The 24,896-nt window shown below is 37.4% G+C and overlaps 3 protein-coding genes and 1 pseudogene across 3 annotated transcripts; 1 reads left to right on the top strand and 3 right to left on the bottom strand.

The window, feature by feature from the left end:
• Nucleotides 1-2,222: 2,222 nt before the first annotated feature.
• Nucleotides 2,223-3,384, bottom strand: tifa (TRAF interacting protein with forkhead associated domain). The gene has a single exon (XM_074623846.1). The coding sequence runs from the start codon at nt 3,042-3,044 to the stop codon at nt 2,451-2,453; it is 594 nt and encodes a 197-aa protein (XP_074479947.1). The 5' UTR covers nt 3,045-3,384; the 3' UTR covers nt 2,223-2,450.
• A 3,362-nt stretch (nt 3,385-6,746) lies between these two features.
• On the top strand, nt 6,747-10,214 carry LOC141760332 (RNA-binding protein 4.1-like). Its single transcript, XM_074623019.1, has 4 exons — nt 6,747-6,888; nt 8,045-8,460; nt 8,546-9,197; nt 9,592-10,214. The coding sequence occupies exons 2-3, from the start codon at nt 8,052-8,054 to the stop codon at nt 9,175-9,177; spliced, it is 1,041 nt and encodes a 346-aa protein (XP_074479120.1). The 5' UTR covers nt 6,747-6,888; nt 8,045-8,051; the 3' UTR covers nt 9,178-9,197; nt 9,592-10,214.
• Nucleotides 10,215-13,064: 2,850 nt separating this feature from the next.
• LOC141760823 (uncharacterized) lies at nt 13,065-14,949 on the bottom strand (annotated as a pseudogene).
• A 3,434-nt stretch (nt 14,950-18,383) lies between these two features.
• Nucleotides 18,384-20,251, bottom strand: LOC141760822 (uncharacterized). The gene is made up of 6 exons (XM_074623907.1): nt 20,172-20,251; nt 19,744-20,085; nt 19,506-19,553; nt 19,246-19,356; nt 19,117-19,151; nt 18,384-18,607 (listed from the first exon to the last, which is right to left on the bottom strand). The coding sequence occupies exons 1-6, from the start codon at nt 20,215-20,217 to the stop codon at nt 18,515-18,517; spliced, it is 675 nt and encodes a 224-aa protein (XP_074480008.1). The 5' UTR covers nt 20,218-20,251; the 3' UTR covers nt 18,384-18,514.
• Between the last annotated feature and the right edge of the window lie 4,645 nt (nt 20,252-24,896).

Here is a 24,896-nt window from a genome sequence, read left to right as displayed (position 1 = left end):
TAAATAATTCCTGTTAATTTTTTAGATTTTTTTTTTACCAAGTTTGTAGCGTACGATTTATTTTAATTATAAATAACAATTCAATACATTTACTGTATATCTATGTATTTAAGTGATGCCTGATGTTTCCTTGCACATAAAAGAATGATCCCAGTCAGTTCCACACAGTGAGACGTACAGCTTATTGATTAAACTCTGGTATCAGATCGATACTCTGTATCGATCCGATACCCAAAGCCCAGGTATCGCTATCGGGACTGAAAAAGTCGGATCGGTGCGTCCTTAGTAACCAGCCATAGATGGATAGGTAGCATAGTAGCTCTTCTTGGGGAAAGAAAACAAGATGTGAAATTGTGATGAAATCCTCCGAGATCTGCCAAAGAATGAGAAGTGTCATATCTCTTCCCTTTTTTGGAAGTTTTTTTTTTTTTTTTGCTCGCTGAAGTTATTTGAGTTCAAGGTCGACACATCACACACTCCCTTCTCGCTGAACTTGAGTTTCGAGTAATCGTGGGTGGCATTTCGAGGGAGGTGGTTTCATAGGGTTTGTTGGACTGGTCCAACTGCCGCCTACATGACAACCATCCCATTTAAAGATTTGCACCTGTCATTCCTGAAGTCTGCTGTTAACAATAGCACCGCTCTTCTGCTTCGTTTCATGCTTGTAAATTCAATATAAGATAAGGATTTTCCATTCAGGCTGGACTTTGTTCTTAATAAATAGCACCAGTTACCGGACTCGACCCAAACAGGATTCCCGACACTGACACTCCTCCCCTTTGTATCTGTGTTCGTTGTTTTTTGTGGTGGTGCATTTACTTAAATACAATGTTAACGTACTTGTACTTTTAGTATTTCCATGCGACTTTATACTTTATTCCACTACATTTCAGAGGGAAAATCACATTTATTTGAAAGCTATATAATATAATACTGCGTACAGATGAAAGTGCCTGTAATAATAAGCCTACATTATATATTCTACAATAATATAACACAGAGGCCAAATGCATAACTACTTTAAGTATATTTTTTGTATAATGCATTTGTTTGTAATTGAACTTTTGAATGTAGAACTTTTACTTGGATACTTGGAATACTTTAACACATCTTCCACCACCGAGTGCACAAGTTTTGTTTTTACTTTCTCTCCACATCTTACCGTTTACCGTAGCTAATTTAGTGTGCCCAAATTTATTTTATTTTATTTTTTTCCATTTGCTTTAATCATTAATCTACTGTAGCAGCTGGTTTTGTGGGCCATTATGTTTGTATGTATTGAAAAGGTGTGTGTGTATACTGTAAGTGTATACTATATAATGTATATAGTTAATATTTTAATACACCAATTATTATGTATTGTTAATAACTTACTTGAACATCCACAAATTTGTTTATATTTCAAAGCATGTATATGTATCTTTTCCTATGCGAAATGTTAAATGAACTAATCTGTATGAATGTTTTATTTTATTCATTTTGTGTTTGCTGAATTTTTAATTTTTTGTTTATTTAATTTTTTTTTAAAACGTTATTTACATTTTTTTATTTATCTATTTATTTTTATATTTATTTTTATCTTACTACTCAATTATGAACCATCAATCCCTCTGTAGATATGTTATTATATGTTATTTTTTCTAGGCGGTGGGGGGGAGAAACTATCATTTACAGTATATATATATGTGTATATATGATAGTATATATAATTTCTCATCATACATATACATACTACATTCCTGTTTACATTCAGTTTATCCATTTGAAATACACATTACTTATATTTATTTATGTTTATATTTAAGCCTTTCATTTTATCTTGCACTATGTTATGTCTTTGATTCTCACTTTGCTTTTACTTGTGTGTGATTTTCCTTTTTTATAGACTTTATATTATTATTATTATTATTATTATAGCATTGTTGAACGAGCCTGAGACTCAAGATTTTCACTGCCAACGACTACTTTGTTGTAATTGTTGTGCACATGACCCAATAAACATGAAACTTGAAAGGTGTTTTGGGGAGTTTTCTTGCCTACCTCGGGCTATCACTGTAACCTGATCTCAAGCTGACAAGCAAGAACTGGCCTCCTTTATCTCGAGCAAATCTGGACAAACCTGTTTCAAATGATCAGCTATGCCGCTGCTGTGTTCGGGGTTATGTAATATTTAAAGAGAGGTGTCAAATCTATGGCTGATAAAAGAGTATTTAACAACAGCATTCTCATAGAAAAGACAATTTAATGTGCTCAAGTTGAAAAAGTAGAAACAAAGCTGATAGTATACAAAGATCCCAGCTGATCACAATAGATATAGGGTGCAAAATAATACTATGATTTCACATTACAATAAGGGATCTGATCAAAGCCTGCTTTAGCTCTAATGTAACGACTACGTGGTAATTTGTAAAGCCTTGAAATGCAAGCCAACAAAGTAAAAAGTCACAGCATCACGAATAATACATGACGGTTTCATCACTCTCAAGGGGGCCAAGTAGGCCCACTCTGAGTTCACCCGGCAAACTGTTCACATATGGGCCTGATTCCATGACGGGCGCCACACCGGGCACACACGTGCATGTCTCTCTGGACGGAGGCACTGCCAGCACCTCAAAATCCACCTCGAAGCTCCCCTTGGCCTCGCCGGACTCGCGGATGATCAGCACCTCGTACTCTCCGAACCGGATCAGGGCCTTGTCCGGGAGATCCGTCCTCTCCAGGTAGCCCAGCGCCGAGCTGTTCACCGACAGTCGTCCCTTCTGGCTCAGGTTCTGGATGGTGAACAGCATGTCCGGGCTCTGGGGCGTGCGGTAGGCCTGGAGGGCCAGCTGTTTGCGGGACACCCGGGCGTCCACCAGGGCGTAGGTGCAGGACTGGGCGTCGCGTCCCAGCCTGAGAGGGTCATCTGCTGAGTGCTTGCTCTTGTTCCCCACAGGAAGCAGCCCGTAAAGGCCCTTACTACTCTGCTGAGGGTTGTAAAACTTGATGTGGAGGCAAGTAAGCAGATCCTCCTCTGTCTCCAATGTCTGGGACACACTCATCATGAAAAACTGATAAAATCAGGGTGACTTGACCTATTGACCTTTAGTGATGAAATATGGGGTAGAAGACAAAGGAATCCAGTGAGATGATGAAGTGGTTTACCAGTCAAAACAAAAGGAAAGTAAGACATTAAATGCTGCTGTTAAAGGTCTGCATCTTACCTGAATGTTGAAGTTTTTTAATTTGAAGAGACAGATAGATGCTTTTACTCCGTCCACAGAGAAGCTTGATTACATGTAGCGTACTCTGAGCGCTCAGAGGGAACTAACTCACTAACTAACGGTGCTTGTGCTGAAAGAGAAAACAGAGGACTTCCCCCTGAATGCTGTTTGCAAGCTGTTTTCTACTCTGCACTTGGGTTACATCACTCTCTCACAAGACCAAGGGCAATGCTGCATTCAAGTGCGAATCCGGAAAAAGCATTGTTGTGAACTGTGGATGAGGTGAAGCAGTAGTGAAAGTAAAAAAAAAATCTGGATTTTAATTTCCTTTCTTTATTATAAAGTTAGGGAACTGGGGAAAAAATAAGAAAAATAAAACAAGGCAGGTATGGTAGCTAAATGTTTATTTTTTTTGGACACAATTTTTCTCCAGATGAATGAATTTACAAACAGTAAAGAAAAATCATTATCATCCTCAAAACTCAAAAGACATTTACACCGACAATAAACTAAATAAAAATAACTAAATAACTAAATAAAAAGAGCATTATATAAATTAAAACTATTAAAAAAACACACCATAAAACACTCAATATTTGTCAGTCTAGTAGCAATGTGATTTGCCACTCTCACACACTAACACACAAATGCAAATTCAGTGGACCACTATCACTTGAAATAATGTATTCCATGCCAGTTCATTGGCTCCACTTTAAGTGCTGAAACAATTAATCAGTTAGCTGATTAACAGATAATTAGTTAACAACAATTTTGATAATAAATGAATCATCATTTATCAAGCTGAATGCCAACATTTCATTGTTGCATGCTTCTCAAATATTAGGATTTCTCTGTTTTGTATCATTAAACTGAATGTATTTCTGTCAGTCAAACAATAAGAGTAATAAGAGGCAAGGCAAGGCAGCTTTATTTGTATAACACATTTCAACAACAGGGCAATTCAAAGTGCTTTACACAAACATTCAAGAACATTGCGACAAAAGTGCAAAAGAACATTAAGATATAATTAAAAGTTATAAAAACATAAAAACGTTAAAGATTAGAAAATAAAAACATGCAAAAAAAAAGAAGCTAGAATAGAAGTTAAATAGAGTATAACACACAAGAGTTAATGTTATAGTGCAGTATAAGGTCATTACCTGGTTTAATAAAAGGCAGCAGCAAACAAGAAAGTTTTAAGCTTTGATTTAAAAGAACTAAGAGTTGGTAAGAAGTTAATAAGAAGATGTCACCTTGAGTTCTAGGGAATTGTATTATTATGCATATTTCATCATTCTCTCATATTTAAAAGACTTTTTGTTTATTGGGGGAAATAATCCACAGATTATTCATTAATAAAAACTATTATTATTGCAAGGCAAACCCCAAATTATTCAATCAATCAATCAATCAATCAAAATGTATTTGTATAGCCCTTTACAATAACCAAAAGGTACCCAAAATGCTTTACATTAACATCAAGAAATAACAGGAATAAAAACATACCATATCATAAAATCATAAAAAGGTGCATAAAAAGCACAGGAAAAATGTCACCGGGCTACTAAGTATTAAAAGCCAATCTAAATAAAAAAGTCTTGAGTCTAGATTTAAAAAGTACTAGATAAGTATTGTGCTACATGTGCCATTAGCCTTATGTAATGAATTTATATATCATAAATAAATAATGTGATTTAAAATTGTATTTGAAAATGCAGTTTAAAATGAGAAATAAATAAATACAAATAAAGATTAAAGAAATAAATAAATATATATTTTTTTTGTAAATTTAAAAAAGAATTACACTCTACTCATTTGCGATATTGGACTACATAAATAAAATTGACTTGACAATGAGTTTTCTAATCAAATGGATTACTGTTCTCTAAAATACGATTTTTAAATTAGCTCCTGAACGCAGCATTGAAGCACTGAAAATCCCCAGATGATGTAAGTGGAAAGAGAAAGGAAGTCTCTGCTTGGTCGATGGTTTAATTGTCTTTATACACCCCCTGGTTTCAATGGTTACACATTTATTATTAACCCAGCAGCATTAACAATAAACCTTTAAAATCAATGTGTTGTACATTAACCCAGGACGGTTGATTACAGGAAGTCACAGGTTGTTATTCACTTCCATTCCTTCAGTGTTGTATAACTACATGAATGAAACAGTGAAAAGTGATTGTTAGTGGTTAATAAATACTAAAAAATAATATAAATATTAATAAATAATGAAAACTTGAATCAAACTTGGAGAAATCTCGGACAAACCAGGAAAAAATCGTGCTATGTTTAACTTTCTAATGCTTACAAAAAGTATATATACAGTCATACAGTTAGCACATGGTAGAAAAATGTGTAAAAATGAAAAAGTACTTAACTTACTTAAGCACAGTACTCCACCACTGACATGTAGTAAATAGTAAGTTATGACTCTCTTGTGTATCTCATAATATGGACTTAATATTTGTTTTTTTTAATATTTATTTATTTGTCTTTTAAAACTGCATTTTCAAATACAATTTAAAATTCCATTATTTTCCTTTAATTCCATTATTTTATAATTATTTATATTTAAGATAGAGTTGAGTTTCATTATAATAGCACATGAAGATGGGGTCTATAAAAATGTTGCCTTGTGAATAATAATTTGGCTAAAATTAGTAAAACATTAATCTAATATTTGTTTTGTCTTCAAATAAACCCCCCAAATAATACTATTATGATCAATAGTAGGCATTACTGTGGATTTGCTTTTCCATGAATTGTTGAGATGCTCTTTTGTTTCAACACACTCATTGCTCTCAAAGCCAAATTTTAATATTAAAAATTGACTGGAAGGGTAAAAATCATTCATTATATTGTAGCAAATGCACAATTCAAAAAGAAATTCACAATTCACAAGAAATATCTGAATTTTGACTATTTTTTGATTATTCATCTTTGTATTCTTTTCATGAGATACCACATAATTTTAGGATATTATACTAATAGGCCTATTTGTTTGTATATTTTCTTGTTGATATTTCTTATGTATTTCCCTGATATGTTTTATATAATTTACTGATATCCTACTTATATTATTTTGGACATTTTCCTGACATTTGGCCAAATATTTTACTCATATTTTCCAGGTACTTTTCCTGATAGACTATGTTTTGTATAAATTACTGATATTCTACTAATTAAAGGCTTTATTACTATTTTATATGTATCGATTTATATCCTGCTCAGTATTGTAGAGGTACTATTTTTTGTATTTTTGTATATATATATATACAAAAATACAAAAATATGTTTATATATATATATATATATAAACATATTTATTTATTGCCCATTAAAATGTCAAATAATAAATAATTTGTAATTTTATCCATTTATTCACACATATAATAATCTGTAAACACATTTATTAATGTTTATTTATTTTAATTTTGTTTACAAATACTATTAATCAATTAAATTTTCCAAATAGGAATGAAAAAATCACCATGCTACTATAAACATCCGGGACAGTAGGCGGCGGTGTGGACGTGACCCGGATGTAACAACAACACAGACGCAGAAGAAGAAGCAAACGCGGACAAAAGCTAACCGGAAGTGGACTCCTGCAGAAGGAAACGTCTCTAAAAGGTCTGAATCAGGCTGAACTCTTCACTCAGGCCGCTCGGTTAAAAAGGTAACATAAAATACACACTGCAGTGTCTAATCACAGCTATTTTAAACCCCTGTATTATATAGTAATCTTATGTTTTCGCCGTGTTAAGTCTGTGTTAGTATGGACATGCTTTGTGTGTTAGCATGTCAAGCTAATAGCGAGCTAACTGTAGCTAACAGCTAGCACTAGTAAATGTGCTAAATAAAGATTATAAATTGAGTTTAAACTTCTAACAACGACGGCTTTACATCAATAACATTCATATAAACGTTTAAATGTTAACATAAGTTAGCTAATTTGTGTTAAGTGTGTAAATTATGAGTTTCTGACATGCTGCGTTGGTTTTAATGGACGTCCACCAGGTAATTCAAAGCTGTAGTGTGAGAGAATAATGATTTAATTATATGGTTTAACACTGAATGTGTAAGAATTGAAGGTGTGCATTTTAGTGAAATGTTTAGTTTTCTTTCCCCCATACCTAACTTACATATCTATTTTCTCCTGTTTGCTCTGAAACAGATTAAACAATGGTTTAATTATATGGTTTAACAGGAAAATGGTTTAATTATATGGTTTAACAGGAAAATGGTTTAATTATATGGTTTAATTATATGGTTTAACACTGAATGTATAAGAATCAAAGGTGTGCATTGTAGTGAAATGTTAATGTTGAAATAGATAATTCATATCACATCTCCTCACACAAAAATATATCTTATACTGTATATATTCTTAATATGCCCTTGTACAAAGTATTTATTTTTATAATTGTAATACAACTTATTATTATTTTCTTTATTTATTAATATTTTTTTATATATATGCTTTATTTTTTCAAGGCTGTTTTCATATATGCAATCCACTGTTTGTAATTATAACAGTGTATAAACCAACTTTTAAGTAGATGAGCTTACAGACAAACCCATCAAGTACACTAGAGAGAAAACAACATCAACATTCAAAACCGAAACAAAACCAAGAAAATAATTAACAATAATAATAATAATGACAAAAAGATACAATAGAGTTAAAAAAACAACTTTTTAATGGAGCTTCCCAGCAAAAAGCATTTCACACGATTGTACCTGTATAACCGGCGTGACCATAAACATCTTGAATCTTGAATAGTTTTCTTTCCTCATACCTAATTCATTTTCTCCCCTTTGATCTGAAACAGATAAACAATGGTGAAGATCTTTGTGGGCAACCTGCCCCGAGAGGCAGACCAGGATGAAATCAAGGCGCTCTTCACTCAGTACGGCACGGTCACAGAGTGTGCCATCATCAAGAACTACGCCTTCGTCCACATGGATGACCGCAAGGCTGCCACCAAAGCCATTAAGAACCTGCACCTCTACAAGCTGCACGGCACACCGATCAACGTGGAGGCCAGCCACGGGAAGAACCAGGGCTCTGTCAAACTGCATGTAGCCAACGTAGAAAAGGGAGCCGATGACGAGCTGCGTGCTCTGTTTGAGGAGTACGGCTCGGTCACAGAGTGTGCTGTTGTGAAGAATTTTGCTTTTGTTCACATGTCCAACTCGGACGAGGCCATGGATGCCATTAAGGGACTGGACAATACTGAATTTCAAGGTAAAAAAAAAGGGCAAATATGTAAAACAAATAAAGTTCTAGTTATGACATGTTTTCATTTAAGCCTAACTTCTTTTTCTTTTAGGCAAACGCATCCATGTCCAGATTTCAAAGAGCCGTCCCAGACATGACGAACGGGATGACTACCCTCCTCCTCCTCCAGACAGGGGTGGCTATTGGCCTCCTCGCTACCCAGGAGAGAGGCATGAGCCTCCCCCACCCGGCTACATGAGAGGCCGCCTCAGTCATATTCCCCCAGGTTACCCCGCCCCCCCTCTGCCACCTCCTCCCCCTAGACGAGCCGTTTATCCTGAACGTCCTTATGAGGGCGAAAGGGAGAGATACGGCGTGGTAGATTACTATGAGAAGTACAGAGCCCGTCCGTACGGCATCGCCGCCTATGAGGACCAGCGTGGTGGCGCCCCACCTCCTCCCCCTCCCCCCTCAGCCGTTGTCCGAGACCGCCTTATGCCCTCGTCGCTTGACCCATATGAGCGTCGTCCCCTCCCACCTCCTCCGTCCTCGTACTACGCCCGAGATCGCAGTCCCCTGAGGAGGGCGCCTAGCGCGCCAATGCCCCCCGCCAGTAACGGCTACTCCTACGAGCGCTCCCGACTCTCTCCGGTTTCCCGGGTCCCGGCATACGGAGTTCCACGTGCCAGGGACCCCTACGCAGAACGTCTGCCTCCGCCACCGCCTGCACGCTACGCTTATTAAGCGGGCCCGGGCATGTGAAGGTGAGAATAGGTCTGAGGTAGACTGGTGTTCATATCTTTTCTATTCGTCCCTGTAAAAAGGCAGAGGCAGCTTGTGACTTGTCCTGCACGCTCCAGATCTTGTGAGGAAAACAAGGTTTGAAAAAGTATGCGTAAAAAGTTCCATCCAAGTTGTCAATTCGTTGGTAACGCACGTCTGTGCACTAACTTGGATTCCAGCTAATATTTTTAAATATTTTTAAAATACTAAAATATAAGTGGTACATAATCGGACAAAGACAAGTGTCTGGGATCTGTGACCTGAAGAACGTGACTCGAGCTGCAGAACTCCACATGTAGATCATTAAGATGGAACAACGTGCTTTGTATCAACAGTTGCAGGCAGTTCATTTTGTGTCATTTGCTCTTTTTTCAGGATCGTCGTCAACTGCGTCGCCCGCTCGCCGCCTCCTGATGCACGTGACACTATCCTCTTCCTGTCTGTGGCTGAGCGCGTTGCGTTCCCCTGCGACGCTTAGAGGAGGAACCGAATTGCCGACGTCCACGTCTGTTTTGGTTTTTATTATTTTGGGACAGTTTTTACTCGTTTTTTTCCCCTCCTCTGACTGTTTTAGTTTGTCATTGTGCTGTAGTATTTTTTTATGCTTGACGTCTGAACCTAGGCGCTTTTTTTATTTTGTACTTTTTACGTTTGAAAAATTAGTGTTCTGATGTTGTTTGTGACCTTAGAAAGCTGAATAACTTCAGCAGCAGTCTAGGCGATACTTGTGACTGTAGATTTAAATGATCTGACTCATGTTTGGTATTAAATCTAATCTGCACGTTGGTTCCATTATGTCACGCTTTCCCATCGAAAACCAAACCGCCATGTGGCGTTGCTGTGAAAATCTAAACTGCTAAGACGTAGCATTTTGACAAATGTAGAAAGTAACCGTTAATAGGACGGTTACCGTAAAACGTTCACATGTACTTTTCCATTGTCGAAGTTGTTTTTAATAAACCGATTTGTGCAGTAATGTTCAGAGATGTGCTCTAAAACATCAGTGTAAGCGCTTGAATGGATTCGAATACACTGCTGGGATCTCTCGAAAAAAATAATCAACTCTTATATTTAATGATTATCCGTTTATTAATGATGAAATCACGCATAACAAACTTGTTAAAATCGTCACGCTGATTAAAGACTCCTGGTCTTGTCTGGAATGCTCCAGCTTAATCATTCATCAGCGTACCTTTTAGCTTTGTCCCCTTTAGTGCCTAAGTTGAAACTTGTTCACATTAGCGCTAAAGTGAAGAAGTGCGTAACACACTCCAGCTGTACTCTACCAGGTGAGATTTCATAGGTGAGACTAGTTTACCTGTGGGAGATGGCATCAGAGGCTGCTGGAGACCTTCAGAGTCGACAGGTAAGTTCGAGGGCTTTAAGGACCACAGACAGCACATGTTCACATTTAACTTTTCTAGGTAAATAAACAGTTGACTAACAGTGAAAATTAACTTATCAAGTACTAGTGTTGCTAGTTAAGTGTATTTCACTCATTGCCTGTACACATAACTCAACTCAGCTGTGAATCTGCTCTTTATCGCCAGTGTTTGCTGGGAAATAACTATATAGTTGATCATTTTTTTAGGCACTGCCAGCAAGTTGACTACAGTCTTGGTTTGAAGACCATGGCAGCTTTTCAAATAGGAAATTAAGCAGGCCAGGATAGCTTGGATTGGTTAAGAAAGCATAAGTAAATCCTGCACTTGGTCTTGCAGACACATTTTTTTAAACCCTTGTAAAACATGAAGTAAATTAACAAAACAGTGGAATTGAATTAACTGATTTTACACATTGATTTTGATTGAGAAATTTCCAGTACTTTGCATTGTATTGCTGTTTTTGAAAGATGACCTGCATGAATAAATTATTTCAAACTGTAACACGGAGTCCCTGTTGTTTAATGTACTGACATTTAAAGGAACAGTGTGTAACATTTTGGGGATCTATTAGCAGAAATGGGTTTCATTAGTGTATAATCACCTTAAACTAAGAATTTCCATAAGCTTAGAATGAGATGTTTGTATCAACATGGAGAGCAGCTCTTCTTCAGAGTCCGCCTTGTTTCTACAGTAGCCCAGAACGGACAAACCGAACACTGGCTCTAGAGAGGGTGTTTAAAGGGGACATATCGTGCTCATTTTCAGGTTCATGTTTGTATTTTGGGTTTCTACTAGAACATGTTTACATGCTTTAATGTTAAAAAAAACCCACATTTTTCTCATACTGTCTTTCTGAATATACCTGTATTCATGCTCTGTCTGAAACGCTCCGTTTTAATGCATTTTAACGGAATTGCGTTGCTAAGCAACAGCTTGGGTCCATGTTTACTTCCTGTCAGCTGATGTCGTTCACATACACTGCAACAGGAAATAAACTGGGACACATTTAGTATGTTTGTTTAAAACTGTAAAATGGTCTAAATATTGTATATTTGTGACATCACAAATGGACAGAATTCCTAACGGCTTGTTTCAAACGCACAGTTTCTGAATACGGGGTTGTGTGTGTTTCTCCATGGATTGAGTGGTTTGATACTTTCACAGTATTTATATATCACTTAAACCTGCTTTATAATATAAAAGACATGAAAATCTCACTTTCTACAATATGGGACCTTTAATGTTTTTATGTTACCGTAAGGCCACCGCAGTTGTCCAACACTTGTGTGCTAAATCTAAAGTAGTGTTATTATGGCTTACTAGCCAACCCTGAGAGGACCCTGAGGATTTCAAAATCAAAGCGGTGGGGTCTGTTGTAATTGGAATTGGAATATATCCACAGACATTACAGGCATCTATGCAGGGAGGCAGAGAAAGAAAGAGGTCTGTTCACTCTTTTATCACTTGGATCGTGTCACTGTCTCTGTATATGTAACTAGAAAACCCAAGGAATACATTTTTACTAACCATGTCATGCTAGCTTGTCGGGAAGGAGGGTAAATATTCCTCCAAAGTTTAATTTCTTGAACATGCAAACACTTGTGTTCATGCACAATCATGAAAGTATGTAGATGGATATATAGATAGATGTACTTTATTAATCCCAAATTGGGAAATGATTGTGTAACAGCAGCAGGTTATCAAGGCAATGCACAGGAACAGTAAATCAAATGTTCACATCAACACGAGATCAGAGTTCAAGGTTCTTTATTTGTCAATTCCAGCAAAGCAGTGATTTGATATGAAAATCTCTGGTCTCAAGTCTCACATTAGCAAAGTGTACAATAACATACTAGTGTATATACATTAGAATTAGCATTTTAAAGTTAGAGTGAAGAAACTGGTATTATATTTACATACAATAAATAACACTGAACTTGTGCTAATTTTTGGCGAGGAAAAACTGTCATGGCCATTTTCAAAGGGGTGCCTTGACCTCTGACTTCCAGATATGTAAATGGGTTCTATGGGTACCCACGAGTCTCCCCTTTACAGACATGCCCACTTTATGATAATCACATGCAGTTTGGGGCAAGTCATAGTCAAGTCAGCACACTGACACACTGACAGCTGTTGTTGCCTGTTGGGCTGCAGTTTGCCATGTTATGATTTGAGCATATTTTTTTATGCTAAATGCAGTACCTGTGAGGGTTTCTGGACAATATTCGTCATTGTTTTGTGTTAATTGATTTACAATAATAAATATATACATACATTTGTGAAAAGCAAGCATATTTACCCATTCCCATGTTGATAAGAGTATTAAATACATGACAAATCTCCCTTTAAGGAACATTTTGAATAGATTAAAAAATGGGCGCTTAATTTGCGATCAGTCGCGATGAACTATGGATAATCATGTGATTAATCATGATTAAATATTTTAATGGACTGACAGCCCTAATTAGTTTAGCAATTTGGTTTTAAACTTCTATCCTTTTTCTCCTTTTTTCTTTCTGTAAAGCACTTTAAATGATCTCTGTGTATGATAAAGTGTAAACTTGCCTTGTGTTCAACATATGAAAGAGTAAACTGTTTACTGTGCTGTCTCCTCCTGTCAAAGAAGTGAGGTGTAGCTGTTTTTTTGAGAAATGATATTTCATTCAGCTGCATTTTTATGGTTGAAATGACATTTAAACTTGCACTGTGCACACCTCCATCTAACTCTCACTATAAGAGAATCTAGACAGTCGCCATATCAGTGTCTTTACTTACAAGTATCAAAAATCAGCATGAACATTGTACATTTTGCAAGAAACATTTGAACGTCTCAGTAACTTTGATATGATGTTGGTTTGAACTTAAACAGGTGCTTCCTGAGTCTATCTCATGGATGAATAAATAACATTTGGCTCCACTTCTCTATCTGGTGCAGGCCGATGGTTTCGGTCTGTTTTTGGATGAAAAGTCACAGCTGCATAGTTCAGGTCATCTGAGCCCTGATTCTGTGGATAAAAGTTGAGTTGAGTCGCAGAGTGAGTGAGAAAAGGACAATATCATTAACTGACAGATGACTTGATGTGACTGTAGCACCTGCTGAAATACAAACAACTTAATAAACTTCACCTTTGTCCGTTGTGGATTCTGTTCTTCAACGCGATCTAAATGACAGAAACAATATGTCAAATGATCAAAAATATTCCTGGCGTTGTGCTTTGTTAGAAACAAAGTGGTGAAAAAAAGGATGTGGAAATACATTAAAGTTAATTACCTTTCTGAAGCGTTTTGATTTTAACAGCCAGACCGATGATGATCATTACGAAGAAAACAGTCAGACCGCCCAGGATCATACTCAACAGCTTTGCTGTTCCGTCACTCACTTATACAAGAAAGATCATTAAGTTAGACTCGATAGAGACTTGAGATCTGGCTCAAATTAAAATAGACCAAACTGAATTCAGCTGAACTGTTTTACCCTCAAACATTTGATAATCTGCACAATGATAGAAATCTTTAGGAGAATCTTACTTTCACACTGGCTGCACTGGCTGTCCACATCATCATGTGTCTCATTAATGAAGAGATCAGTCTCATTGATGAAGAGATCAGTCTCATTGATGAAGAGATCAGTCTCATTGATGAAGAGATCAGTCTCATAGATGAAGAGATCAGGCTCTGATTTGGCAGAATCACATCAAAATTACAATTTTATTGCATACATGATGTTGTTTTAAGACAATTCTTATAATTATTAACATTAACTTATTAATTATTTTGCAGTGTAAGCAGGACTTAACCAAACCAAAATACTTTAGAATGACCTTACCTTTAATATTTAATGTACGTATTTCACTGAAAGTTAGACGGCCACTTGTGTAAAATCCACAGAAATACAGTCCAGAGTCAGATAAATCCACGTCTTTGATTTTGAGAAAGAGAGTGGAGATGTTGGATCTCAAGTTAAATTTCAAATTTTTAAATCCATCACAGTATGTAACGTCGTCATCAGCGTTGTACATAAAAGTGATACAGCTGGCCTTTGTTTTGTTCACCAGTCTGAACCACCATGTCATAGAATCACTGCTGGACATGTTGGAGCACGTCAGTGTGACTTCTTCACCAGACTGAACCTCCACAGTCTGAAACTCAGAACCTGAGACAGAGATCCAGCCTGAAACACACAACAGATTTACTCTCAATTAAACAAAATGAACATTTCCTTTAAATAAACTTTGAAATAAGTGAATAGTTTCTATTCTTGAGGGTTAAAGTTCCCAAAGTTGTAGATGCAGTTGTACTCACTAAAGCTGCAGAGAGTTAAAGCTGTTATCAAGGTGAAGGTCTTCATGGTGCGTGTGACTGAAGCTCTGCAATGTCCGCAACTGAGCTGAGCTCCAGTCAGGGTGCTTTCAAAGTAAAGAGGCGGGGTGTTAAACATGCAGATTTCTAATCAGTCATCTGATGAAGGAAAGATGCAAACCGTCAGTTTCTCACCAGCTTGACATTCTCACGATATGTAAATGATGAACCTCCGATTTTCTATGTGTTATTTACAGATGAAGACCTAAGTGGTTAACCATACAGATGCTTGTCATGTTTGTGTGGTATCCATGACAGCTTAATCAGGTCATTGATTTAAAAAAAATATAGATATTTTTAGATAGATATTATTTTGCTTTATCTTTAGTGGCTTTATGTTTTATGACTAGTTGCACATTAAATACTGCACCGTGACATGAAGTGCATCCAAAGAGGAACATGAGGACAACTCTCTTGACACCATGTTAACAGATTGATGATATGATTAATGTAGGAACTCTTTAATACATTGTCACCTTTAAACATTAGATCCACTGTCGCCATGTCATCTGCATACTCAAAGTTGCTGTCAAGGAAAGATGCAAACCGCCCGACTCTCACCAGCTAAACATTCTCACGATATGTAAATGAGGAAGTTCCTCTTTTCTACGTGTTATCTACAGATGCAGAGTTGAGTGGTTTACCATACAGATGCTGGTCATGTTTGTGTCTATGAGAGCTGAATTAAAGGTTCTCTGTAAACGATATGCTTGGCGTTTAAGTGGTTAAGTCGTGAAGAACACCGCTGTTAAGCTCGTAACTTTCCACTTACGAGGTTGTGAATACGACATGAGGTGGGCGTTCATGTGGACTCATCTTGTAAACACGACTCCATTTGAAGGCACCATACGTTTCATAAATACATTTTCTAACTTTCCAAACAGCTGACTGTCAACACTATGATGTCTGAGCCTTTTTTTTTTTTTTTTTTTTAAATACTTTATTTCAAAAGTTCAATACAGTATATTCTTAAACATGTTTAGATTTTTCAGAAGCCGTCTATCTGCTGGCAGCGTAAACAACACGAGTCTCCACTTCCCTCTCTGAGGCAGGCCTCCTGTACCTCACTGTTGAGTACAAAGTCAGCTCTGCGTCTCTCAGCTCATCACAGTCCACATTCTGTAAAGAGAGCACACGGTAACACGTGTCAAATAGATGAGTTTATGTGAATAACAAACCACCACTTCTTTAAAGTATTAGAATATATCATTGACTCACCTCATACTGTTGTGAGTTCCGGTCTTCTCTGGCAGCTGAATGAAAGAGACAATATGTTTAATCCTAATTTACAATCCTTTGCTGTTATTACACAATTTTGTAGTTCTTCATCATACTGACACACATTAATGCAGAATATATAAAACAATCAACCAGAAATGAGATATCCAGCAGCTCTCATGAAGTACCTGTCTGCAGCTTCCTGACTTTAACAGCCAGACGAACGTTGACCGCTACCAGGAAGACAGTCAGACCGCCCAGGATCACACTCGTCAGCTTTGCTGTTCCGTCACTCACTTATACAGGAAATATCATCAAGTTAGACTCGATAGAGACTTGAGATCTGGCTCAAATTAAAATGGACCAAACTGAATCCAGCTGAACTGTTTTACCCTCAAACATTTGATAATCTGCACAATGATAGAAATCTTTAGGAGAATCTTACTTTCACACTGGCTGCATTGGCTGTCCTCGTCATCATGTGTCTCATTGATGCCTTTTACTGAAATTAAGATAACTTTAGTCTTTATTGAATTTTGACATATTTGCATCATAATCACATTTTGTCAATGTTCAAATAGTCACTTTGTTGTCTGTTTTGTTCGAAGACAACCTACAGTATATTAAATGTATAAACATAAATGACCGAAGAATGAGTATCAAAAGAAAGACAAGACTTTAGAATGACCTTACCTTTAACATTTAAACGTATTACACTGAAAGTTGGACGGCCACCTGAGTAAAACTCACAGAAATACAGTCCAGAGTCGGATAAATCCACGTCTTTGATTTTGAGAAAGAGAGTGGAGATGTTGGAGCTCATTTCATATTTCAACTTTTGAACTCCATCACAGTATTCAAATTTGCTATTAGTGTTTAACATAAAAGTGATACACCTGGCCTTGGTTCTGTCCACCAGTCTGGACCACCATGTCGAAGTTGCAGCGCTGGACATGTTGGGGCACGTCAGTGTGACTTCTTCACCTCGCTGAGCCTCCACAGTCTGAGACTCAGAACCTGAGACAGAGATCCAGCCTGAAACAAAGATCTACTCTCAGATTTACTCTCAATTAAACAAAATGAACATTTCCTTTAGATAAACTAGTTTAAACTCTGGTGGGTTAAAGTTCCCAAAGTTATAGATGCAGTTGTACTCACTAAAGCTGTAGAGAGTTAAAGCTGTTATCAAGGTAAAGGTCTTCATGGTGCGTGTGACTGAAGCTCTGCAATGTCCGCAACTGAACTGAGCTCCAGTCAGGGTGCTTTCAAAGTAAAGAGGCGGGGCGCTTAACATGCAGATTTCGAATCAGTCATCTGATGAAGGAAAGACTTAAACTGTGAGTCTCTCACCAGCTTAACATTCTCACGCTATGCAAGTGAGGAACCTCCTATTTTCTATGTGTTATGTAAAAATGCAGACTTCAGTGGTTTACCATACAGATGCTGGTCATGTTTGTTTGTTCTATCCATGACAGCTGAATTAAGTCATTGATTTTTAAAAATATAGATATATTTAGTACCTAATAGAATAGCTGCTTACATGACGTCTGGTGGTAAATGGACTTGCATTTATATAGCGCCTCGCTCGATGCGTTTTACACCACATCACAGCATTCACTCAGTCTTTGCCGTTCTCCATCCGTCCACCAGATGCCCTCAGACTTTCCCACCTGACTCCCACATACACCTGCTCACCTGAGTCTCATTCTCCAATCCCCATGGAGGTATTTATACCAGCCCCCTTTAACCCAGTCAGTTGCCAGATCGTCAACGTTGCTTCGTTCCTTTGCTCTCCAGCCTCCTGAACCTCAACCCATCTTCCTGCCTTCCAGTGGTAATCCATTTTTTATACGTTGCGTTTTTAATTAATTTCACACGTGTTGTGTTATCGCAATCAAAATACTTTGTTTTGACTATATGTACAGTATGGTTCTTCTTCTATCTTGCTCTTGTGGTTTTGAATTGTCTCAGACACATTTTATTTTTAGAAACCTTTAACACGCCTCATGATTTTCACCTCAGTTGTGCTCCGACCACACTGTACTGCCTCTTCCTGTCAGACAAGTGATGTGTTCCTCACTCACTGCTGCAGACCTCCATCTAAGCCCTCAGTATAAGAGACTCTGGACAGGCTCGTCCTCCATCAAACACCAAACATGTATTCTTTGAACTGAGAGACAGGAAATGCTCAGAATGAAAGCTCTGCATGCATCGGATCTTTATTGCAAAATTAAATGTTTTGGCAAGAGTGGTTCTTCCTCTCACCAACAAGCTCTACAAAAGCTCCAAAGCATATTGATATTATTACAGCATCAGCTCCAGTTATCTCCTGAGTCTTATCTGGTAGCAGCATAAATAACATTCGGCTCCGGCTGTCTTCTTTCTGCTCTCTGTTGAAATGTCACTGCTGCGTAGTTCAGCTCCACATCCTGTAAGAAAAGTATTTACAGTCTTAATGTGGTGACTTGACATGATTTTAATTCCCACAATATACTGTAGCCCCACAGATACTGGATTTTTGAGGCTGACACCCATTTTGATATTTGGCCATTATTCATTTATAAATAGATTAGGGCTGTCAAAGTTAACACGATCATGCAAATTTGTTTTAGCGCTACTAATTTCTTTAACACATTAATGCAACTTGTTATAGATTGTTGTGAAGATACTGGTATCATATGAAACTATAAAATCTAAGGAATCCATTGGTTCCAACCATGACATACCAGCTTGTCAGGAAGGAGTTTAAATAACGCTCCAAACTTGTGCTAAATTTTGATGAGGAAAAACTAGCATGGTCATTTTCATAGAGGTCCCTTGACCTCTGACCTCAAGATATGTGAATGAAAATCGGTTCCTTAAAAAATGTGTGATTAATTTGCTGTGAGGGGACAGTGCTTAAACAATATATAAAAGTAAAGGATAACTTTGTATTCACCTCTCTCTGCTCTGGATTCTGTTCTTCTCCATCAGCTAAGAGACAGAAACAAAACATCTGGTCAGTTTTGCATTTTGACACAACTTGAAGAGAATTTACAGCAGCAACTAAACCAAACAGAAACAGTACCTGAAGTCTGAAGCTTCCTGTTTTTAACAACCAGACCGATGATGACCGCTACCAGGAAGACAGTCAGACCGCCCAGGATCATACTCGTCAGCTTTGCTGTTCCGTCTCTCACTTATACAGGAAAGATCATCAAGTTAGACTCTATAGAGACTTGAGATCTGGCTCAAATTAAAATGGACCAAACTCAATCCAGCTGAACTGTTTTACCCTCAAACTTTCGATAATCTGCACAATGATAGAAATCTTTAGGAGAATCTTACTTTCACGCTGGCTGTTCACGTCATCTGGTGTCTCATTGCTGCCTTTTCCTGAAATTAAGATAACTTTAGTCTTTATTTAATTTGACATATTTGCATCATAATCACATTTTGTCAATGTTCAAATAGTCACTTTGTTGTCTGTTTTGTTAGAAGACAACCTACAGTATATTAAATGTATAAACATAAATGACAGAAGAATAGGTACCAAAAGAAAGACAAGACTTTAGAATGACCTTACCTTTAACATTTAAACGTATTACACTGAAAGTTGGACGGGCATCTGAGTAAAACTCACAGAAATACAGTCCAGAGTCGGAAGAAACCACGCCTTTGATTTTGAGAGAGACAGTGGAGTTGTTGGAGCTCATTTCATATTTAAATTTTTTAACTCCATCACATTTTTTAATGTCGTCAGCAGCGCCGTGCATAACAATGATACAGATGGCCTTGTTTTTTTTCACCAGTCTGGACCACCATGTCGGAGATTGATCGCTGGACATGTTGGAGCACGTCAGTGTGACTTCTTCACCTGGCTGAACCTCCACAGTCTGATACTCAGAACCTGAGACAGAGATCCAGCCTGAAACAAACAACAGATTTACTCTCAATTAAACAAAATGAACATGAACGATTCCTTTAAAGTAGAATAGATGCAGTTGTACTCACTAAAGCTGCAGAGAGTTAAAGCTGTTATCAAGGTGAAGGTCTTCATGGTGTGTGTGACTGAAGCTCTGCAATGTCCGCAACTGACCTGAGCTCCAGTCAGGGTGCTTTCAAAGTAAAGAGGCGGGTTGTTAAACATGCAGATTTCTAATCAGTCATCTGATTAAGGAAAGATGTAAACCGTCAGTTTCTCACCAGCTGTACATTCTCACGATATGTAAGTGAAGGACTTCCTATTTCCTGTGTTATTTACAGATGCTGGTCATGTTTGTTTGTTCTGCACAAGCTGTTGGTATCCATGACAGCTGAATGAAGTCATTAATTCTAAGAAATATAGATATTTTTAGTACCTAATAGAATAGCTGCTTACATGGCGTCCGGTGGTAAGCGTTTTACACTACATGTCAGCATTCACACACACATTCATACACTGACGGCAGAAGCTGTCATGCAAGGTGCCAACCTGCCCATCAGGATCTAATCTCAATACACACCGATGGCACAGCCTTCGGAGCAGTTTGGGGATAAGGCAGGTTCCGTGCAGCACAGCCGGTGTGAGAAAAGTAACATTAAAGCATGTAAACATGTTCAAGACACTCCAAATACAAGTATGCACCTGAAAATAAGCATTCTAGGTCCTCTTTAAGACTCATTTCTATGAAGCTTTGTAGTCTTTGCCGTTCTCCATCTGTCCACCAGATGCCCTCAGACTTTCCCACCTGACTCCCACATCCACCTGCTCACCTGAGTCTCATTCTCCAATCACCCTGGGATATGTAAGTTTAAAACGTCGATTTAATAAAATGTCGGTCCTGATCGTAAATGCTTTTTTTGTCTGACTGTACAAGTGTCACACTGCTTCAGAAACATCTTTGTAAGAGACACTGCACTACTGTATGTGAAGATAAAGCAGGGGTGTGAGTTTTACGTGTGACTTGCAATGAGGGAAGTGGTGATAATTTTTAGACTGATTTATAGTTAACAGGATGTTCAATTTTCTATATCTACAGTTACAACACAAACCTCACTTCAAACATTAAAAACATATGTTCTTTGAACTGAGAGAAAGGAAATGCTCAGAATGAAAGCTCTGCATGCATCAGATTTATATTGCAAAATTAAATGTTTAGGCAAGAGTGGTTCTTCCTCTCACCAACAAGCTCTACAAAACCTCCAAAGCATATTGATATTATTACAGCTTCAGCTCCAGTTATCTCCTGAGTCTTATCTGGTAGCAGCATAAATAACATTCGGCTCCGGCTGTCTTCTTTCTGCTCTCGGTTGAAATGTCACTGCTGCGTAGTTCAGCTCCACATTCTGTAAGAAAAGTATTTACAGTCTTAATGTGGTGACTTGACATGATTTTAATTCCCACAATATACTGTAGCCCCACAGATACTGGATTTTTGAGGCTGAAACTCATTTTGATATTTGGCCATTATTCATTTATAAATAGATTAGGGCTGTCAAAGTTAACTTGATCATGCAATTGTTTTTTAACGCAACTAATTTCTTTAACACATTAATGCAACTTGTGATAGATTGTTGTGAAGATACTGGTATCATATGAAACTAAAAAACCTGAGGAATCCATTGGTAACCACCATGTCATACTAGCTTGTCAGGAGGGAGTTTAAATAACGCTCCAAACTTGTGCTAAATCTTGATGAGAAAAAACTAGCATGGCCATTTTCATAGAGGTCCCTTGACCTCTGACCTCAAGATATGTGAATGAAAATCGGTTCCTTAAAAAATGTGTGATTAACTTGCTGTGAGGGGACAGTGCTTAAACAATATATAAAAGTAAAGGATAACTTTGTATTCACCTCTCTTTGCTCTGGATTCTGTTCTTCTCCATCAGCTAAGAGACAGAAACAAAACATCTGGTCAGTTTTGCATTTTGACACAACTTGAAGAGAATTTACAGCAGCAACTAAACCAAACAGAAACAGTACCTGTCTGAAGCTTCCTGACTTTAACAACCAGACCGATGATGACCGCTACCAGGAAGACAGTCAGACCGCCCAGGATCATACTCGTCAGCTTTGCTGTTCCGTCTCTCACTTATACAGGAAAGATCATCAAGTTAGACTCTATTTTTTCTACAAAGACTTGAGATCTGGCTCAAATTAAAATGGACCAAACTGAATTCAGCTGAACTGTTTTACCCTCAAACTTTCGATAATCTGCACAATGATAGAAATCTTTAGGAGAATCTTACTTTCACGCTGGCTGTTCACGTCATCTGGTGTCTCATTGCTGCCTTTTCCTGAAATTAAGATAACTTTAGTCTTTATTTAATTTGACATATTTGCATCATAATCACATTTTGTCAATGTTCAAATAGTCACTTTGTTGTCTGTTTTGTTAGAAGACAACCTACAGTATATTAAATGTATAAACATAAATGACAGAAGAATGGGTACCAAAAGAAAGACAAGACTTTAGAATGACCTTACCTTTAACATTTAAACGTATTACACTGAGAGTTGGACGGGCATCTGAGTAAAACTCACAGAAATACAGTCCAGAGTCGGAAGAATCCACGCCTTTGATTTTGAGAGAGACAGTGGAGATGTTGGAGCTCATTTCATATTTCAACTTTTTAACTCCATCACATTTTTTAATGTCGTCAGCAGCGCCGTGCATAACAATGATACAGATGGCCTTGGTTTTTTTCACCAGTCTGGACCACCATGTCGGAGATTGATCGCTGGACATGTTGGAGCACGTCAGTGTGACTTCTTCACCTGGCTGAGCCTCCACAGTCTGATACTCAGAACCTGAGACAGAGATCCAGCCTGAAACAAACAACAGATTTAGTTTCAATTGCCCAAAATGAACATGAACGATTCCTTTAAAGTAGAATAGATGCAGTTGTACTCACTAAAGCTGCAGAGAGTCAAAGCTGTTATCAAGGTGAAGGTCTTCATGGTGCGTGTGACTGAAGCTCTGCAATGTCCGCAACTGAACTGAGCTCCAGTCAGGGTGCTTTCAAAGTAAAGAGGCGGGGTGTTAAACATGCGGATTTCTAATAAGTTATCTGATGAAGGAAAGATGCAAACCGTCAGTTTCTCACCAGCTTAACATTGTCACGATATGTAAGTGAGGAACTTCCTATTTTCTGTGTTATTTACAGATGCTGGTCATGTTTGTTTGTTAGTTCTGCACAAGCTGTTGGTATCCATGACAGCTGAATTAAGTCATTAATTCTAAGAAATATAGATATTTTTAGTACCTAATAGAATAGCTGCTTACATGGCGTCCGGTGGTAAGCGTTTTACACTACATGTCAGCATTCACACACACATTCATACACTGACGGCAGAAGCTGTCATGCAAGATGCCGACCTGCCCATCAGGATCTAATCTCAATACACACCGATGGCACAGCCTTCGGAGCAGTTTGGGGATAAGGCAGGTTCCGTGCAGCACAGCCGGTGTGAGAAAAGTAACATTAAAGCATGTAAACATGTTCAAGACACTCCAAATACAAGTATGCACCTGAAAATAAACATTCCAGGTCCTCTTTAAGACTCATTTCTATGAAGCTTTGTAGTCTATTCTGTTCCCCATCTGTCCACCAGATGCCCTCAGACTTTCCCACCTGACTCCCACATCCACCTGCTCACCTGAGTCTCATTCTCCAATCACCCTGGGATATGTAAGTTTAAAACGTCGATTTAATAAAATGTCGGTCCTGATCGTAAATGCTTTTTTTGTCTGACTGTACAAGTGTCACACTGCTTCAGAAACATCTTAAAGAGACGCTGCACGATGTGAAGATAAAGCAGGGGTGTGAGTTTGACATGTGACTTGCGATAAGGGAAGTGGTGATCATTTTGAGAATGATTTACAGCTGACATGATGCTCATTTTCTATATCTACAGTTACAAAACAAATCTAACTTCACTTTTAAAACAGCATGATCAATTATTGTTCTTTGGGAACATGAAGGCCTTTGTTGTGTGAGGTTATGATGCAGAGAGCTGAAGGCCCAACTTCTTGTCGTATTGTGTTTTCACTGTAGAAAACCTAATGAATACATTGATATCAGCCATGTCATAGTAGCTTGTCTAGAAGGAGGCTAAATAACGCTCCAAACTTGCACTAAATTTTGGCGAGGAAAAACTGTCATGGCCATTTTCAAAGGGGTCCCTTGACCTCTGACCTCCAGATATGTGAATGAAAATGGGTTCTATGGGTACCCACGAGTCTCCCCCTGCAGAAATGCACGAAGAAATGTAAAAACAAATGTATGAATAAATATATAAAGAAAAGAATACAGAGATAGATAAGTTTGGGGAAACAAATAAGGGGTGAAATGCTAAGGGGAAATCATGCATAAATAAATAAATAATCACATAAATAAGTACATACATTTAAAAATAATATAAAATAAATGTAAAAATATTTAATAAATACATAAATAAATAAAAGTGGAAATTAAACAGAAGAGTAAATAAATAGGCATCATGCATGCAAAAATAAAATAAAAATAATAAATAAATAAATAAATATTCATGCAAAAATAAATGAATAAATTGAAAAATTCCTACAAATAAATAAATAAGAGTGTAAATTAAACAGAAAAGTAAATAAATAAGGGATTTATTTTAAAGGTAAATAGATAAAAAAGCAAATTAAAACTGAGATTTTTGCTACTTTTAATGGCCTATTTGTTTATTTGTCAAGTCCTTTATTTATTTATTTATTTATTTATTCATT

This window comes from Sebastes fasciatus, chromosome 22 (assembly GCF_043250625.1).
Source record: "Sebastes fasciatus isolate fSebFas1 chromosome 22, fSebFas1.pri, whole genome shotgun sequence".
Lineage (NCBI taxonomy): Eukaryota > Metazoa > Chordata > Actinopteri > Perciformes > Sebastidae > Sebastes > Sebastes fasciatus.
Note: the sequence above shows the minus strand (reverse complement) of the source record. Positions and strands in the feature narration are given on the sequence as shown.